The sequence below is a fragment of the Acomys minous genome (genome assembly GCF_964271855.1).
Source record: "Acomys minous genome assembly, chromosome: 13".
Taxonomy (NCBI): Eukaryota; Metazoa; Chordata; class Mammalia; order Rodentia; family Muridae; genus Acomys; species Acomys minous.
In genome coordinates, this window is record NC_140495.1 from 58,071,956 (window position 1) to 58,091,011 (window position 19,056).

At 54.3% G+C, this 19,056-nt stretch overlaps 2 protein-coding genes across 7 annotated transcripts; both read left to right on the forward strand.

Annotated features, from left to right (window-relative positions):
- SEMA4C (semaphorin 4C) lies at nt 1-9,760 on the forward strand. Of its 5 annotated transcripts, none has more exons than XM_084754625.1 (15): nt 1-391; nt 2,384-2,529; nt 4,025-4,173; nt 4,427-4,489; nt 4,628-4,726; nt 4,874-4,970; nt 5,100-5,216; nt 5,310-5,461; nt 5,548-5,723; nt 5,997-6,141; nt 6,244-6,466; nt 6,558-6,670; nt 7,586-7,746; nt 7,840-7,913; nt 8,043-9,760. In XM_084754625.1, exons 2-15 carry the CDS (start codon nt 2,421-2,423, stop codon nt 8,867-8,869), a joined length of 2,505 nt encoding a protein of 834 aa, XP_084610751.1. In that variant the 5' UTR covers nt 1-391; nt 2,384-2,420; the 3' UTR covers nt 8,870-9,760. The 5 variants fall into 5 exon arrangements, with proteins under 5 accessions (XP_084610751.1, XP_084610754.1, XP_084610753.1 ...); XM_084754628.1 differs by having other exon boundaries at nt 4-391; nt 7,843-7,913; XM_084754627.1 differs by lacking the exon at nt 1-391 and adding an exon at nt 730-1,050.
- A 1,484-nt stretch (nt 9,761-11,244) lies between these two features.
- On the forward strand, nt 11,245-18,940 carry ANKRD39 (ankyrin repeat domain 39). 2 transcript variants are annotated; one of them, XM_084755027.1, is made up of 4 exons: nt 11,245-11,417; nt 15,961-16,064; nt 16,462-16,682; nt 18,523-18,940. In XM_084755027.1, exons 1-4 carry the CDS (start codon nt 11,318-11,320, stop codon nt 18,599-18,601), a joined length of 504 nt encoding a protein of 167 aa, XP_084611153.1. In that variant the 5' UTR covers nt 11,245-11,317; the 3' UTR covers nt 18,602-18,940. The 2 variants fall into 2 exon arrangements, with proteins under 2 accessions (XP_084611153.1, XP_084611152.1); XM_084755026.1 differs by having other exon boundaries at nt 11,250-11,417; nt 16,462-16,665; nt 18,541-18,940.
- Nucleotides 18,941-19,056: the final 116 nt, after the last annotated feature.

The following is a 19,056-nucleotide window of genomic DNA, read 5'->3' on the forward strand; positions in this document are numbered from 1 at the left end:
GCGTAGACCTTGGCTCCAGGGCTGCCAGAGTCGCGGGGGTCCCCGAGTCTCAGTGCTGGGCAAGCAAGGCAGCCGGGTCGCAGCCCCCTCCTGGGCGGGCCTTCTCGTCCCGCCCCCGGCCACCACTCGACACCTTCCTCGCCTGACGTCAGGGGGTTGGGGGCGGAGAGCGGCGGCTGCAGCGGAGAAAGAACCGGCGCCCGGCGCGGTGGAACGCCGAACCCAAGCTCAGGGGCTCCGGGAGCCTTGCTGGGGCTGAGGGGCGGTGGCGCGGGACAGCCTCAGCGTGCTGGCCGGCGCGCGCCGACTGGAGCGGCGCAGAGATACGGGAGGACCGTGGCCGGAGCCAGACGCGAGGGTGGCGCCTAGGGATTCGAGCTGCACCGAAGAGGTGAGTGAGGCCGGAGCTGTGGGGGCCCGGAGCCGCCGCTTTGTCCCCTTGCTTGGGCATGGGCTGGCGCGCGGCGCTAGGGGACAGCGTCTGGGGGTGCAGGGCGGGGCGGCAGCGCAGACAGCTGTCCGATCTGGGTCCCACTCGAGCCCGCCGCGGGTTGCCCCGCGGGCGATTGGCAGTAAAGCAAGCAGTGCCTGCAGCTCCAGTGGCCGGAGCGGCGGGACCCTGAGGGTGCGGACGGAGCTAGGGGCAGTGGGGGACCCTGGGGTTGTTCGGCTCGAGGTCCTAATCTTTGCTAGGCTCGCGAACTGCTCCGGTTCCCCCCAACCTCGACGGAAAGTTCGGGGCGGGCTTGGACCGTGGCCGATGTTGTGGGATCGGATTTCCCTAGCTTGGCCCCCCGCCCTCCCGTTCTGCTAGGGAGGCGGGCTAGCACTGAGAGCCAGCCCCCTCGCCAGAGCTCGGCCGCCGGGTCCCGCGCTGGAGCGCCGCGTTCCACGACCGGGTGTGCAAGTGTGGGGCGCAAATCCTGGTCCTGCACCCCTCCATCTCCCGTGGCTGTCGGTGTCCCTTGCCTTGGGAAGAGCTGGGGGTTGGGTCACCGCTACGCAGGCGGATTCTCGGAGCACGCCACCGGGTTTTGACCCCAGCCTAGGGTAATTGGCAGAAGGGAAGCTGAGGGTGTGTCAGGGGGGACTGCCCGCGGGAAGGCAGCCCCAGCCCCCCGCCCTTCCCGCGCTCGGGTTTTGGGCCGACAGGGGGCGTCCGCAAGCCGGGTTTTGCCACGCTCCCAGTGCTGCCGCTTTGTTTGCATTCAAATCCCTGGAGCTGGGGGAGGGGAGAGCCCACAGTAGGGAGACCCGGACAGGGTCTTGGCTAGGAACCTTTGTTTTGGAGTGAAATCCCTAGATTCTGCCTCTCTCTTCCCGGCCCTGGGCGTCTGGTTTAGTGGAAATCAGCCTCGTTGGCCTAGTGCCTTAGGGCAGAGTCCCCGGGGTGCAATCCCCGAGTTAAGAGCGTTCATCAGAGCTGGCGATGATGGGGTTGGAGAGGTGGGGACGTAGCCCTCGAGGGCCATTCGTGGGCATCCCCTGTGGTCCAGGAGAACGCCGCTTCGGCCTCCCCAACCATTTTCACTTCCCTCCAAGACCCAGCTCCCGCTGCGGTGGGGAGATTCCCCATGCGCCCGGAGCCGACTCACTCCCCGACCGCCGCTCTGCAGGAGGGTCAGCGTCTGGTAGAAGGCTCTTGGTGGAACTGGACTGGTCCTGGTCATTTCCACGCCCATCCCACCCACTTCCTGCCTCCCTCTTGGGCAACAAAGGGGCCTCGGGAAGCCTGGCCCGTTTGGTTCCCGGCCTCACTCCTACTCCAGCCCTGCTGATGTGGAACCGGGTTTGGGCTCTGCCCGGCTATTGTCTGCGCTGGGGGAGGGGACAGGCTGGGGCCGGGAACTCTGCACGCCGCCTGCTGCAAGTCCCCCACTAGAGGTCTTTGCCTAGCCGCCTGCCTGCCTCTGCCGAGTAAGGGGTATACCTCCCCGAATTAGGTCTTAGGGCTGGCTGCTGGAGTCCCACTGGTAGCGGCAGGTCCCGTTTCTTATGATTATTCTAAGAAACTCTGAAACCTTTTAGGCCTGAAAGGGGAGGGGCGTCCCCTTTTTATTTTTTCTACACAACTCCCAGTTGAAGGGAGGGAGTAGGGATGGCCTGGAGGCCACAGAAGGCTTTTTGATGACTGCCCACGCCTGTTACTTGCTGACTCAGTTCCTCTCCTTGCTCTTCTGGGAGACCCCCAGGGCTTCTGGGGGCAGAGGCCTGTTGTAGGAGCTAGTACGACCTCTCAAAAAAAAAAAAGGGAGCATGGGGAGATCCAGGAGCTCTTGGGGAGTTTGCGGTCAAGCCTGCGCCCTGTGCTGCCTGTCTCTTGGTGCGGGGGCGGGGGGCCCTTCCGGTCTGGGATGCTGACCAGTTTCTTTTCCTTCAACAGGGCCGCTGGACTGAAGTTTAGACCCTGGGCGTCTGCCATGGCCCCACACTGGGCTGTCTGGCTGCTAGTAGCGGGGCTGTGGGGCCTGGGCATTGGGGATGAGGTGTGGTGGAACCTTGTGCCCCGGAAGACAGTATCTTCTGGCGGTGAGTGCCTGAAGCATGGGAGGTAGGGGTAGATTGCTGGGGGGGGGGGGGGGAGTGGGAAGGGCGGGGAGAATGATGCTTACTTGAAGGAAGGGCCGCTGCTGCTGAGGAAATACCCCCAAGCATGCACCTTTATACTGACATGTGTGGTATGGCTTTCTAAGAAATGTGAGTGGCCCCAGGGACCCAGAACTGGTAGTGCGGGTCTAGATCTGGGATTTGCCTCCCCCTGACACTAGGATAACGTTGTGCGATCTCTTACCCTCACCCCCACCACCCAGACTTGGCTGTGCTGGTGTGCAAGGGTGGTAGTTTCTGAGTCACCCTCACTGTTCCTCCCTTGAATTGTCACTCACACGCTTGGAAGCCCAGAGAGAGAAACGTGAACCCCAGGCCAAGTGTAAGCCTAACCTCGTCTCCAGTCTTCGCTCGGGTCTGTCCCTAGAAGCCCCTTAGTTCACCCTAAAGGCCCTCTCCCGCTGCCCTGACACGGGAGCCTTCTTTCTGGTGCTTCTCCATGGGTGTGTGTAAGCGCCTGTGCTTCTGGGGGAGGAGGCAGCGCAGACCAGACAGCGCTCCTTTGCGCACACACCTGTATGGAGAGGTGATGTCAGGTGTTTATATCGTCTATGGGCTCTTGGGACGTGGGATGAGCTCACCTCCCGCAGGCTGCACTCAGCCGCTAATGAAGCCCCTCCTGTACCAAGGCTGGCCTCCATGGGACCCCTGTGGACAGGTGGGCAGGGCCTCTGACAGATCACATGACTATATGTATGACCATGTCCTACGTGTCCTGATGGCAGCTTCCCAGCCTCCAACACTATCTCTGATTGCTGAGTCTCTGGTCCCTTTGACACTTCCCTCCCCCACCCCCCTCCAAGTCCTAACATCTTTCCTGGCTCTCCACACGCCACCTTGCCAATCCTGTGCCCATCTGTCCTTGCGCCTCTGGAAGCCTGGATTGGTGCCTGCTGGACGCGAGGAGACAAGGAATGCTCCCAACTGTTCTGTGCTTTCCTGCTAAACCTGCCACTGGGGTCTGGCTGGACCCTGATGTGGTCAGCAAGGAGGAAATAGCAGCTGAGGGAGCCGGGTCGGGGGAAGTGCCCAGCTTCGTGCCTGAGGTACCGCTGACCCTGAGCGAGAACCATTGGTCAGATGGCTTCCTCTGGCCGGAAGCTTTGGCTGAGATATCCTTCCTTCCCCCCTTCGCTAGCCCAGATTGCCTCCTCCCAGGCTGAAGAAGAGTTTTGGAAGCCTGGGAAGGGTGGAGCTGTTGAGCCAAAGGCTATTCAGAAAAAGTCCTCTATGGCCAATAGGGCTTTGGCTGTCATCTGTGTGTGGTGCTTGCTAGCTTTTGTAATGAACAGCCATGATGAGACCCAGGGGATCCTTGGACAAAGGGAGATTGATGGCTTCCTGGAACCCCAGGGAGGTTGCCCTGCACCCCTTGCTCATCCTCCCCCCTCCTTTGCTCTTGTCCCTGTTTCTGCAGACCTGGCCACAGTAGTGAGGCGGTTCTCCCAGACAGGCATCCAGGACTTCCTGACCTTGACCTTGACTGAGCATTCTGGGCTTCTATATGTGGGGGCCCGAGAGGCGCTGTTTGTCTTCACCGTGGAGGCCCTGGAACTGCATGGAGTGGTGAGAGGTGGGGCAGTGGGAGGCACACAGAGGGGAGAGGGAAAAGTCTCAAGGGCTGTGGCCTGTGCAGGCTGTCCCTCAGCCCAGAGCTCTCTCTTGGTGTCCGGATCAGCAATTGCTCTTCGCTGATGGTTTCTGTCAGGTGGGATGGTTTGGGGACCAGGTGTCACCGGTGGTGTAGCTCAAGCTGTGTTTGGGACACACACTTAGCTCATGCCTGGGACGTTGCTGATATGTCCTTTACGGTCCTCAGATCTCCTGGGAGGCCCCAGCTGAGAAGAAGATTGAGTGTACCCAGAAGGGGAAGAGCAACCAGGTGGGTGCTTAGAGTACCCCCCCACCCCCACCCCCGGCAGGAATGCAGGGGAATGCTTGCTAGTCTCCTGCTTCATCCCGGACCCTGGAGATCTCTAGCTCTCAGGGCTCGCTAACTTGTGTACCTTTCTCTCTGAAGACCGAATGTTTCAACTTCATCCGCTTCCTTCAGCCGTACAATGCCTCCCACCTGTACGTCTGTGGCACCTACGCCTTCCAGCCAAAGTGCACCTACATTGTGAGTGCTGCGGCCCATCTTTGGGCGTGCCCCTAACCTCTGTGACCTCCTTCCTCAGCCTCTCAGACTGTGGTTTTTTCAGGCTGTGCAAGCCCCCCACCCCAACCCCGGTGTCAGTGCCTGTCTTAAATGTCTTCCTGCCCCTAGGACATGCTCACTTTTACCTTGGATCGCAGAGGATTTGAGGACGGGAAGGGGAAATGTCCGTATGACCCGGCTAAGGGCCACACTGGCCTCCTTGTGGGTGAGTGTCCACCTCCAGGACAGACAGGGCAAGGCTGGGACCCTCTCCGCCACACGCTGACACCTGTCTTCAGAGTACACGTATGCATCACACTTATAGCTTGTTTGACCCGCTGCTCATCTCCCGTAGACGGCGAGCTGTACTCAGCCACACTCAACAACTTCCTGGGTACAGAGCCTGTTATCCTGAGAAACATGGGGCCCCACCACCCCATCAAGACAGAGTACCTGGCCTTTTGGCTGAATGGTGAGTTAGTGGAATGGGACTGGGGAAGCCAAGGACGGGAGGACCGCCTAGGGCCCTGGCACCCTGCCACTGACCCTCCTTGCTTTGCCCCAGAACCCCACTTTGTAGGCTCTGCCTACGTCCCTGAGAGTGTGGGGAGCTTCACGGGAGACGACGACAAGATCTACTTCTTCTTCAGTGAGCGGGCCGTGGAGTACGACTGCTACGCCGAGCAGGTGGTGGCTCGGATTGCTCGCGTCTGTAAGGTACCGAGTTCCACAGTGGTGGCCAGTGGGAGCCCTGAAGGCTTGGCAGGCTGACCAACCATGTCTCCTTGCCATCCATCTGCCAGGGCGACCTGGGGGGAGCACGGACCCTGCAGAAGAAGTGGACAACATTCCTGAAAGCGCAGTTGGTGTGCTCAGCCCCTGCCTGGAAAGTCTATTTCAACCACCTGCGGGCAGTGCACACCCTCCCGGGCGCCTCCTGGCACAACACCACCTTCTTTGGGGTTTTTCAAGCGCGATGGTGAGCGGCTCTGAGGTAGCTGGGGGTAGGGAGGAGCAAGTGGTCAGGTTGGAGACGGTGTGTGGGTGTGAGGGACCGCACAGGCCTCCGGATGGAGTTCAGTGGTCAGTGCCTGGCAGCCAAGATCACTCTGCGTCTGCTCTTTTTAAACCTCTGTGGGGGAGGGGAGCAGAATGCTACCTTAGGTGACACCTCAGAGCCATTAAGTGTTTTCTGGGTATGGTGGGGGCCAAGTGGGCACCACACCTGACTTTGAAGGTTTTCTTTTAACAGGGGTGATATGGACCTGTCAGCAATCTGTGAGTACCAGTTGGAACATATCCAGCAGGTGTTTGAGGGTCCCTACAAAGAGTACAGTGAGCAAGCCCAGAAGTGGACCCGCTATACCGACCCAGTCCCCACCCCTCGGCCTGGCTCGGTGAGTTTCCGGCATGGGGATGTGCTCCCAACATCGTCAGCTCCAGGACCCATTCGTTCACCCAGCTGACGGCCTGCTTCCCCGCATCCCGCCCCAACACAGTGCATCAACAATTGGCACCGCGACAACGGCTACACCAGTTCCCTGGAGCTGCCAGACAACACACTCAACTTCATCAAGAAGCACCCGCTGGTGGAGGAACAGGTGAGGCCTCGGTTGGGCCGTCCCCTGCTTGTGAAGAAGAACACCAACTTCACACACGTGGTGGCCGACAGGGTCACAGGGCTTGATGGCGCCACCTACACGGTGCTCTTCATTGGCACAGGTAGGCACTTCAGGTGTGCCCGAGCCTGGAAACCTGGGGGTGCCCCAGGGCCCGATCACTCATCGTTTGACATATTCTCCTCGTCTCCTAGGAGACGGTTGGCTGCTGAAAGCTGTGAGCCTGGGGCCCTGGGCCCACATGGTAGAGGAGCTGCAGGTGTTTGACCAGGAGCCGGTAGAAAGTCTGGTGCTGTCTCAGAGCAAGGTACCTCCCTAGCTGCTCTCTGCAGCACCACCTTTCTCACACCCAATCTTTCGACCTTCCATAGCTGGGCTCATGTGATTGGCCAGCTCAGAATCCCTCTCTTATCTCTTGTGAGTTCCAGGAAGTAAGAGCACTCACTCACCGGCCGGAACCTGTCCTCCAAGGGTTCTTACATAGAGCCAGCTCCTGTGGGCCCCCCATTCCCAGAACCCAGCCTTAGCAAATACCCTTGTGTTTTCTCAGGTCCTTCCAAGTGGGGCTAGGGCTCTGTGTGCAGCATCTTAGTCACACCCTGGTTGACCAGACCTCCCAGGCTCCCAGATGTTTTGGTACCCATGCAACAGAGACATCCATTTTCTCCCAGTGACCAGTGGGCCTCTGAGCCAGGCCCTCCATCTTCTGGATCATTTCTTTGAAGTGGTCACTTTTTTTTTTTAACCTTTATGCAAAACTGGTATATTTGCAGCATTCTCTGGATTCTGATTTGCTTGCCTTTTACGAGCTATTGTGATGCAAAGTTGCTCCCCAGAACACTGAATAATGAAATGGCAGCAAGGAAAGTGTGGGGCTGAGCACCCAGATTGGCAGTTGCCATTCCAACAGAGGAAAAACACCTTAGGTGGGCACTGCTGTGCCTGACTCCTGGGGCTGGAGGGACCGAGTTCCCTGAACTGTGTGTGAGCAAGTGTGCTTACACGGCAGCCTCACAGGTCCGCTGTCCCTTCTAATAAGGTCATGTCTGTAAAGTGATTAGGACTGTGCTGGCTTGTCATAAGCCCTCATCACATTTTTTCCCCTCTGGCCTGGATTTTTCTTCTGCCTCCTTCGGGACCTTGTGCACTTGTCTCTGCACAAATCTCAGCAATCTCACCAGCGTGACGTTCGTGGCTCACCCTCTGCCTTATTTTTCTACAGAAGTTGCTTTTTGCTGGCTCTCGCTCTCAGCTGCTTCAGCTATCCCTGGCAGACTGCGCAAAGTACCGCTTCTGTGTAGACTGTGTCCTTGCTCGGGACCCATACTGTGCCTGGAATGTCAACACCAGTAGATGTGTGGCCACCACCAGTGCTCACTCAGGGTGAGTCGGTTATCTGTGAGTGCCGGGGCTGGGGGTGGGGGCAGGTGGAAGTGGTGCTTGGATAGAGCCTGCTCATGCCTTCTCACCTCCCAGCAGATCCCTTCTGGTCCAGCATGTGGCAAACTTAGACACCTCTAAGATGTGTAACCAGTGTGGCATTAAGAAAGGTGAGCTGCTTTCCCCTCATTTGGGGGATGGCCCCCTGGATCACAGCCAGAGTTGGTACAGCATCTCCTCCCATCATGGGTTTCCCGTGTTAACACTTTGTTCTCTCTCTCTCTCTTTGTCCCCTGCAGTCAGATCTACTCCCAAAAACATCACAGTAGTAGCAGGCACAGACTTGGTCCTACCCTGCCACCTCTCATCCAATTTGGCCCGTGCCCACTGGACCTTCAGAGGCCGGGACCTCCCTGCAGAACAATCTGGCTCCTTCCTCTATGACACTGGCCTCCAGGCACTGGTTGTGATGGCCGCCCAGCCCCGCCACGCCGGGTCCTATCACTGCTATTCGGAGGAGCAGGGGACAAGGCTGGCTTCGGAAAGATACCTTGTTACTGTGGTAGCTGGCCCGTCGGTGACCCTGGAGGCACGGGCTCCCTTGGAAAACCTGGGACTTGTATGGTTAGCTGTGGTGGCCCTGGGCGCTGTGTGCCTGGTGCTGCTGCTCCTGGTTTTGTCACTTCGTCGGCGACTGCGAGAAGAGCTAGAAAAAGGTGCCAAGGCAGCCGAGAGGACATTGGTGTACCCCCTGGAACTGCCCAAGGAACCAACCAGCCCCCCCTTCCGTCCTGGCCCTGAAACAGATGAGAAACTTTGGGATCCCGTTGGCTACTATTACTCAGATGGCTCTCTCAAGATCGTGCCTGGTCACGCCCGGTGCCAGCCCGGGGGTGGGCCCCCTTCTCCACCTCCTGGCATACCTGGCCAGCCTCTGCCTTCTCCGACTCGGCTTCACCTAGGGGGTCGGAACTCAAATGCCAACGGCTATGTGCGCTTACAGCTGGGAGGAGAGGACCGGGGAGGACTTGGCCACCCGCTGCCTGAGATCGCTGATGAATTGCGACGCAAGCTACAGCAGCGCCAGCCACTGCCTGACTCCAACCCAGAGGAGTCTTCAGTATGAGGGAAACCCCCCACCTCACTGGCGGGGGGGTTTTCCTGGGAGGTGCACTCTTACTTTTGCACAGGCACCAGCTACCTCAGGGACATGGCAGGGATATTTGCTCTGCCTGGGACAGACACTGCCCAGCATTTGCCCAGCCATGAAGACCTGCTCAGCATGGGCACTGCCACTTGGTATGGCTCACCAGGGCATCAGTCTCACAGGAGGCAGGCACACCTGCCTCTGTGAATTTCAGACACGTGGAACCCCAGCAGCCAAAACTTTACAAGACAGAAGTTTCAAGATGTGGGTGTGTTTGTGCATATATGTATGTGTTGACGTGTGTGTGGAGAGGTGGGTGTGCGTGTGACATAACCTTGTCTCTGTCAAGTCTTCCCTTGGCCTGGGGTCCTCCTGGTGAGTCTTTGGAGCTATGAAGGGGAAGGGGGGTCATACCACTTTGCTTCTCCTACCCCCACCTGTCCCGAGCTTGGGACAGTGATGTACATACGGGGATGGGATGGACAGGGTGTTGTGCCCCTTTTGGGAGAGTGCAGGATTCAGGGGTGGGCCTAGTCCTGCGCCTCTAGGGCTTTGAATGTTTTCTGGGCGGGGGGGATTGGGGGAGGAGACGGAGCCTCCTGTTTCAGGGGGAAGGGTGGGCAGGGCCTCCCACTTGGCGTCTGGGGTCCATGGTCTTTTTATACTTGTGCTCTTCCCACTGGGCTGGGAAAGGTTGTCGGGAGGGGGGGGAGGGAGAAGGTGGGCGTGCTTTGGATACTGGCATACCCTCTCCCAGCTCTAGGAAAAGGGCTCCTAACAGTGTAACTTATTGTGTTCCTACATATTTATTTGTTGTAAATATTTGAGTATTTTTATATTGACAAATAAAATGGAGACAATGAAATGTAACTGCGGTGCACCGATGTTTTGACTGAAACCCATCCGAACTGAGAGGGAGCCATGCTTTGGGCTGGGCCCGTCATGGTCTTAAGGCTTGTCTGTGCCCCATCTCTGGAGGGGCCAGCTGAGCCTCAAGTGTTTTCCCACAGTGGTGCCTATGGGACTGGGAACCAGACCAGGGCTACATCCCCTTGGGAGCTGGACTTGGCCTGGTGCCCTAGGAAAAGTCAGCACTGGGGCAAGAGGAGAGGGCGTTTGTCTTCCCAGAACTCCAAGGGAGGGTGAGCAGGGAGTGAGGGAGCTGAAGGAGAGGGCCTCCTAGAAGCTTCTCAAGGTTGTGTGGACGGTGTTTTACAAAGATGGAGCTGAGGACAAGCTCAGCGGGTGGAGGGACAATACTTGTAGCTTTCTACTCCAAGGATGCCCCATCTCTGTAGGGAAATATAGCCCCCTACTGCCACCCAGTGAGTTCCAAGTCCTTGCTTGTCCTAGTGAGGGAGTTGGTGTAGGCCCAGATGTTCCTGAGAAAAACAACAGGCCCAGCCTAGATTCATTTTTGAGTGCCCTTAATGGGAGTTGCCCAGGATTCGAAAAGGAAAATAGGGTATGGGGCGGGGGTGGGAGGGGGGTAAGACAGGACGTTTTAAGATTTTGTTATGCTAAATTCGAAGCTATTGTTGGCTGCAATTTGGACGCGCCTAGTTTAGATAAATCTAACTGGCGCTTAGGGACAGAGACCACGACAGTGAGCACCTCCCCCTTGCCTGCTCCCACCCACACGCCCTCCACTTGGCTGCAGCTTGAGCAGGCTGCAACCTGGTTTCCCTGAGCGTGGGTCAAAAGGCTGGCTCAGACTCCAGTGAGTTCCCCTTAGCTCAGAAGTGGGCCACTGGTTGTTGGCAAACAGCGCCCACTGCGGGGACGGAGGGTTAAGCGCAAAGGTGGGCCCCAATCCTTGCTTTCAGGCCACCTGCTTCCCACTGGATTGCTAAAGAACCAGGGTCCGGGGTGTTAGTAGCTTTCTAGAGGTCTCTGAGCTGTCCGTGGACAGCCTGTGGCTCGGGTGATGCTGGAAAGACGGGATGAAGGATCGTGGGCCGCGTCCAGAGTCCATGTGCCCTGGAGAGCCCGCAAGGCCTCGGTACTGGCAAAAGCGGCGTAAACACGGCCGAGCGGGCCAAACTGCCTGGCCCCACACCCTACAAGGCGCGGCTACAGGACAGGAACCGTCCCGCCTCCTCCCGGGACGCGCAGCAGCCCTCCCCCCTTCCCCACCCTCCCCCCCCCGCCCCCGCCCCCGCCCCCGCCCCTCCTACCCCCGCGCGCGCCTTTGCTCCTCCTTGTGCTGAGTTAGCCTCGGGCGCCATCCCGCGGTGGCAGAACACCAAGGCGCAGCCCACCCAGCCCCGCCTCCCTACTGTCATTGGTTGCTAAGCTAAGGTCTAAATGTCGAATTGGTCGGCTCGGGCGAGGGGGCGGGATTCGGAGGTCAACTACGGACGCCGAGTGGTCAGCTTGGGGGTGGGCAGTTCGTAGGAGCGTCGGGCTGCAGACGGGGCCGCCGGCATGGCGGCGCCGCAACCGTGCGCGGACGTCTCCTGCTGCTCGCACCCCGGTGCGGTGCCTGGGGTACAGCAGACGCTGGAGGAGATGGACTTCGAGAGGGGTGAGAGGGGGTGAGGCGGCCGCGTGGCCGGCGGCAGCTCCGGGAACGTGGTCAAAAAGAGGCTTCGAACCCTGTTTGGAGATTCCCGACCTGGTGTAAGAAAGCTGATCTCAAAGTCCCAGCACTTGGGAGGCAGAGGCAGGTGGATCGCTGTGAGTTCGAGGCCAGGTTGGTCTACAAAGTGAGTCCAGGACAGTAAAGTCTACACAGAGAGACCCTGTCTCGAAAAACCAAAAACCAAAACCAAACAAAACATGGCAGGAAGCCCCTCGGCCACCACGTCTCAAGTGCGGACGGGTGAACTGAGGCACTGGTTTGCGACCTGGGTCTGGAGACCAACCCAGCTAGGAGACAGAGGAGCTAGGGACAGAATCTGAAGCTGGTGGGTTGTAGCCACCTGGGAGGTCAGGGGAGCTGTCCCCTGCTGATCTCAGGTGTGAGTGTTTTAGCTTGACAGTGATCTCCAAACAGGTGACTGCAGCGCGGGGATGTAACTGTTTTGTCCCAGAACATAACAGAGATCTTGGTGCTAGCAACAAGTGTGTTACCTTTTGTGTTATCCCAGGTACAGGGAGCTTGTGCAGTTATAGCAAGGTTGTCATCAGCGGTAGGGTAGATGTTACTGATGTGTATGCAGCCACACTTGACCGATGCCATAGGAATGGTTTCTTAGCCTGTGCCCTTCCTCCTCCTCTGCTTCTGCCATCCTGTGGGCTAGGGGTTTAATAGGACTTCTCGCTTCCTCTCATGCCCTCTGGGAGTGGTTTTATTCCTCTCTACCTTTAGAAAATAGCAAATGAGATTATTGCACTTACCTCTCTCTCTTTTTTAAAATTATTAACCTTTATTTTATATGCATTGGTGTTTTGCTTGCATATATGTCTATGTGAGAGTGTGAGATCTTGGAGTTAACAGACAGTGAGCTGCCATGTGGTGCTGGGATTTGAACCCCGGGGACCTCTGGAAGAGCAATCTGTGCCCTTAACCACAGGATCTTCTCTCCAGCCCCACTTTTTGTTTGTTTGTTTTTGTTTTGTTTGTTTATTTGTTGAGTCAGAGTTTCTCTGTGTAGCCTTGGCTGTCCTGTACTCACTTTGTAGACCGGGCTGGCCTCGAACTCAGAGATTGGCCTGCCTCTGTCTCCCTCAATGCTTGGCCAGCCTTTCTTTCTTTCTTTCTTTCTTTCTTTCTTTCTTTCTTTCTTTTATTATTTTTTAAATCTATGTGCATTCTCCTGCATGTGTGTGCATGTGTACCACATGTGCCTGCAGCCTGTGGGGGCCAGAAAAGGCCGTCAGTTCCCTGGGATTGCATATATATAGATGTTACAGCCGGGCGCTGGGAGCCAGGGCCTCTGCCGAGCATCAGGCGCTCTCAACTGTGCGGCCATTTTTCCAGCTCCTATTGTTTTTAGTTCACCATCCCAAGTTCTCTATTGTGGCCCACAAAGCTCTGTTTCCGTACCCTCGCTATAGCTCTCATCCGCACAGTGAGTTTCTAACGTATGCCAGACATTTGCCTAATTAACAGCATTCCTTCTATTTACTGGCCTTCTTCCTGCAGACTTGAGGCTAACTTGAAGCTTTGCCACCTGCTCTCAGTTCTGTGACACCTCTTCGGAGACACCGTCCTTATGCCTTAGAGAGCCAAGGAAAGGTCTAGGGACATTTCGCATGTCACAGCCATCCTGACATGCACAAGCTGGTTCCCCACGACCGAAAATAACCTGGCTCAAAATGTCAGCCCAGCCCCTGTTGAGAAAGAAACCTTGTCATGTTCAAAGCAGGGCCCGCCCCTCCAGGCTACTCTGCTGACATACGGTAGCTCTCAGCCTAGCAATCTAGGAATGTTTACCTTAGGAGTGACTCTAACATCACAAGTTCAAGGCCAGACAGGGCAGGGCTGCCTAGTGAGACACTTTGTCTCAAAAAGATAAAAATGAAAAATAGTTTGTGGCCAGGCATGGTGGCGCATGCCTTTAATCCCAGCACTCGGGAGGCAGAGGCAGGTGGATCACTGTGAGTTTGAGGCCAGCCTGGTCTACAAAGTGAGTCTAGGACAGCCAAGGATACACAGAGAGACCCTGTCTTGAAAAAAAAAAAAGTTTGTGTGTCATCTATTGCTATTTTGCTTCCTTATTCTTTATTTTCCACATGTGATAAAGATGCTCACCTATTGTGTGAGTTTTTTTTCTGTAAATCATGCTCTTTAGTTTTTTTTAATGCTTTTTAGTTTTTAATTCATTTATTTTTGCAACTTTTTTTAAATCTTTTTTTTTTTTAGGTTTATTTATTATTTGTACAGTAAGTATTCTGCCCACATGCGTGCCTGCCCGCCAGAAGAGGGCACCAAATCTCATTATAGATGGTTGTGAGCCACCATGTGGTTTGGACCTTTGGAAGAACAGACAGGGCTCTTAACCTCTGAGCTATCTCTCCAGCCCTATTTTGGCAACTTTTATTTATTTATTTTTAAAGATTTTATTTCTTGTTATGTATACAGTGCTCTGCCTGCATATGCAGCCGCAGGCCAGAGGAGGGCATCCAATCTCAAGGATGTTGTGAGCCACCATGTGGTTGATGGGAATTGAATTCAGGACCTCTGGAAGGCAGTCAGTGCTCTTAACTGCTGAGCCATTTCTCCAGCCCAGCAACTTTTAGTGAGTGAGTGTGTGTGTGTGTGTGTGTGTGTGTGTGTATCTATGTCTATGTTTTGTTTTGTTGATCCCCCACCCCCAGGGTCTCACTATATAGCCCTGGCTGTCCTGGAACTCATTTTGTAGTCCAGGCTGGCCTCAAATTCACAGCAATCCACTTGCCTCTCCCTCCCTGGTGCTGGAATTAAAGGTGTGCACTACCGCTGTCTGGCCCTAGGAAAAACTACTGAGCCATCTCTCTGATTACAAGCTTAAATATAAACATGTATGTGTTTATATGTATATTATACTTAATATACATTTAGGTATATTATCTAATATAGATGTAATATGTATTATTTGTCTTACAGACACACAAATATATGTTTGACATGTGTGACTGTTTTGCCTACATGCATGTATTCACCATGTGTGTACCTGGTCAGAAGAGGCGATAGAGTCCCCTGGAGCTGCAGTTACAGATGGTTGTGAGCCACCTTATAATCAAACCCAGGTACACTCCAGAAGAGCAATGGGTGCTGAACCATCTCTCTAGCTCTGGTTTTGGTTGTTTTGTGTTTTGAGACAAGGTCTCACTATGTAGCTCTGGCTGTTCTGGAACTCACTCTGTAGACCAAGCTGGCCCTGAATGCACAGGGCTCTCTCTACCTGCCTCTGTCTCTGAATTGCTGAAATTAACAGCATGTTCTCCCAGGCCCAGCTTATGATTATCTTTAGTTCTGTATAATTCTTATCTCGTCACCCAGTATCTTTGTGATTTGTTGGGAGCAGAGGAATCCCTGAGTGAACGTGTGTTGTTGAGCCAGATGTGTTAAGGACCCTAGCCTCAGACCTCTGGGGAAATGGTGCGCGCGCGCGCGCACACACACACACACACACACACACACACACACACACCAGGGGTTGAGGCTCAGAGGGATGGCAAATCCTTTCTCTGGTCCCTGTGCAGATGTGACAGTATGTGCAGAAAATGTCCCATCATTTCTCCCCCTGAGTATTCATGGTCCTTTACAGAGTCAGCTCCAACTGAGGCTAGCTAAAGCTGCTTCCTTGGCCAGCTGTATGTAATAACCTCGCCTCCTTGGCCAGCTGTGTATAATAACCCCACCTCCTTGGCCAGCTGTATGTAACAACCCCGCCTCCTTGGTCAGCCTCTTTTGTTTGATGCAGTAACCCCAGTTATCTGTTCAGCTGTATATAATAACCATGCTGAGCTTCTGGGGCGTTGCAGTTCTCCACAAGAGAGCCCGGTCCACCAATGCCAGCTTCCCTGCCTGTGCATGGCTCTGCGTTCCCTTGATTTCCCAGTTAGGTCAAGTTCCTGCAGCCAGGCAAGGACATGGCACTGGTTCCTTTTAGAAGTATGTTGAGTGCATTCTCTTCTGTTTTTCCTTTCCCATCATTTTTGCTGCATTATGAGTAAATTCTAAACCACCTAATTAGTTCTGTCATCAACTGGGCTAGTAGTATTTGTGGCAATTTTATTTCCATAATTTTACTTATTTTTGAATTTATTTAGGGCATGTATGTGAGGTGTCGAGTATGAGTTGGGTTGTCAGAGGACACTTGCTAGAGTCAGTTTTCTCCTCCTACTGTGTAGGTGTAGGGGACTAACTGACTCAGGTAGTCAGGCTTGGGGGCAGGTACTTTACTTGCTGAGCCATTTCACTGTTCCATCAGCTGTTTGTTTGTTTGTTTGTTTGTAGACTGTGTTTCTCTGTGTTGCCCTGGCTGTCCTGGAATTCTCTCTGTAGACCAGGCTGGCCTTGAACTCAGAGATCCACCTGCCTCTGCCTCCCAGGTTTTTCTAGGAAAGACACAATCTTGGGGTTCACAGTGTGATCAGGTGCCCTGCAACAGCTTAGTGTGTTGACGGGTTTTGTGCAGGAATCTGGTCGGCAGCCCTGGATGGAGACCTGGGCCGAGTCAAGTATTTTATCCAGAAAGCCACAGACCCTAGCCAGCCTGACTCTGCCGGCTACACTGCACTGGTGAGCTCTGGGCTGCCGCTCTCTTCCCCTTTACCTCCAGCAAAGCCCTCTTCTGTTTTCTGTTGTTTGTTGTTTGGTTATTGGTGTGTGTGTGTGTGTGTGTGTGTGTGTGTGTGTGTGTGTCCTTGACCCCTCTGCCTTTACCCAAGTGCTGGGATTCCACACACAGGCTGTGCCCCCATGACTGATAAGCACTCCCCCACCTACACCACATCCTTAGCCAGACTTCTCTTTTAACTCTGGCCAGAGCAGCTGGGTCTTTTTAATTAGTGGAAGAGCACAATGTCTCTGAGCTGATCCAAGTCTGCCCCTTGCTGGAGTGCCAGCCAGTGCTTTGTCACCTGCCTTGTCACCTACCAGGACTTTGCCATCTGACTTTAGTCTCTGCCTCCTGTAGCACTACGCTAGCCGCAATGGGCACTATGCCGTTTGCCAATTTCTGCTGGAAAGTGGAGCAAAGTGTGATGCCCAGACCCACGGGGGTGCCACGGCTTTGCACCGGGCCAGCTACTGTGGGCACACAGAAATCGCGCGGCTGCTGCTTGCCCATGGGTCCAACCCCCAGCTGGCTGACGATGACGGCATGACCAGTCTACATAAGGTATGTCCGGCCTCCTTTGCGCCTTCCTTTCCTTAATCTTATTCTTATATTATATTATATTATATTATATTTTCTTGTTTTGCTGTGACAATTTTCTTTTTCTTTCTTTCTTTCTTTTTTTTATTTTTATTTTTTTGAGACAGAATCCCTCTAAATAACCCTGGTCGTCCTAGAACTCACTATGTAGACCAGGTTGGCCTTTAACTCACAGAGATCTACCCGCCTCCCAAATGCTGAGAATGAAGGTAGTGCTCCAGACACTGGCATCTCAGCTCTTGAGGTTAAAGTGCTCTAGAAATGCCGTCATGCCCGTAAGTGTGTCTCCTAGGTGATTATAAATCCTACCAAGTTGCCAGGCGGTGGTGGCGCAGGCCTTTAATCCCAGCTCTTGTGAGCGTGAGGCCATCCTGCTCTACAAAGCGAGTTCAGGACAGCCAAGGCTACACAGAGAAACCTTGTCTTGGAAGAAAAGAAAAACAAAACCAAAAACACCCCACAAAGTTGACAACCAGCACTAAGCATCATAATGATCATTGTAGAAAACAGAAAAATGGAGAAAAGAAACCCAACAGAAATCCAGTGCTCATTACCACCTCAGAAAAATCATTTTTTAGCCTTTCTTCTCTGTGCATGAGTGAATTCTCTTTCCTCAGTGGTGAGTTGTGAAGGCTTTCCCACATAATCAGCGTTTTGAAACTACTACTATGTCTTTCTGACACCCACTTTCTAGGTCATAAACAGAATTATCTTTTGTTGTTGTTGTTTCTAAAGACAGAGTTTCTCTGTGTAGCCTTGGCTGTCCTGGACTCCCTTTGTAGACGAGGCTGGCCTCAAACTCACAGAGATCTGCCTGCCTCTGCCTCCCGAGTGCTGGGATTAAAGGCGTGCGCCACCATGCCTGGCCCTGTTTTGTTTTGTTCTTGTTTAGGATGATCATTTTTTGATGCCCTCCAGGCATCCACTTTACCAATTGCTCCCTCGTGTTTTCTTTCTTTCTTTCTTTCTTTCTTTCTTTCTTTCTTTCTTTCTCTCTCTCTCTCTCTCTTTCTTTCTCTTCTTCCCTCCATCTGTCTGTCTTGTTTGTTTGTTTGTTTTTCAAGACAGGGTTTCTCTGTGTAGCCTTGGCTGTCCTGGATTTGTGTTGTAGACCAGGCTGGCCTCGAACTCAGAGATCCACCTGCCTCTGCCTCCCGAGTGCTGGGATTAAAGGCGTGCGCCACCACACCCGGTCTGCCTGTCTGTTTTAAGTTCTGGGGAATTGCTAGGCAAGTGCTTTACCACTGAACTATATTTGCAACTCGAGTATGCTTTTAATTCCGGTGCTTAGTAGGCAGAGGCAGGCAGATCTCTGTGTGTTCAAGGCCAGCCTGGTCTACAGAGTGAGTTCCAGAACTACGCAGAGAAACCCTGCCTTGAAACAAAACAAAACAAGACAAAACCAAAAAGACATAGACATGAGCAACATAGTGAGACCATGTTTCAAAAGGTTAAAAATAAAGGGGGCTGGCTAGCAAGAGCTCTGTGGTGGAGCATTTGCCTGACATGCATAAAGACCCAGACATGGCTGTTCATACCTGTAATTCCAACACTTGGAAGGCAGAGGCAGGAGGATTGGCAAGTTTCAGTCTGGTCTACATGGAGAGTTCCAGAATAGCTGAAATAGAACTGATGCTGACCAGTTGCACAAACAGCCTCAGGTGCTTCCCAGATCTGTGTACAAAGCACAGGGCTTTGGTAGCATTTGGAGGTCTGCTTGGACACCTGGGGTTCCTGTTTTCAGAGGCCATTTTCAGAGCAAGCAGGCCCCGAAAGGGAAGAAAGCACGGGGCCCAGCTCTGGTACGTTTTTTTGACTCAGGCCTCTCTCTCCCCGCAGGCTGCAGAGAGGGGTCACGAGGACATTTGCTCCCTCCTGTTACAACACAGCCCAGCCCTGAAGGCTGTCCGGGATCGCAAAGCACGGCGAGCATGTGACCTGCTGCCCTGCAACAGTGGCCTGCGGGACCTGCTGGCCAGCTGAGGCTCCGCCTCCTCCATCCCAGCTGCCCTTGAGGGGTACACAGACTAGCTATCCACACCCTTGCCTTGCTCAGCGTCATGCTGCTGGGACCCGGGCCAGAATGCCCAGAAGAGCCCTGTCTGCCCCATGTGGCAGCCAGGAGGGAGGCTGAAGGCTTGTGAGCCTGGGGCGGGGGTGGGGGTGGGGATCATATAACTTAGTCCATGTAGAAGCATCTATCCATTTGGAAGAAAATAAAGCTTATATCTTGATGGTATCTCACAGACAAAGATAGATTTCAAAATAGAGTCCTAAGTATGAGAATGCAAAACTTTGAAGTATTAGGCGACAATATGACATGTCTAACAAAAGCTGTTCTAGCTGAATAAGGCT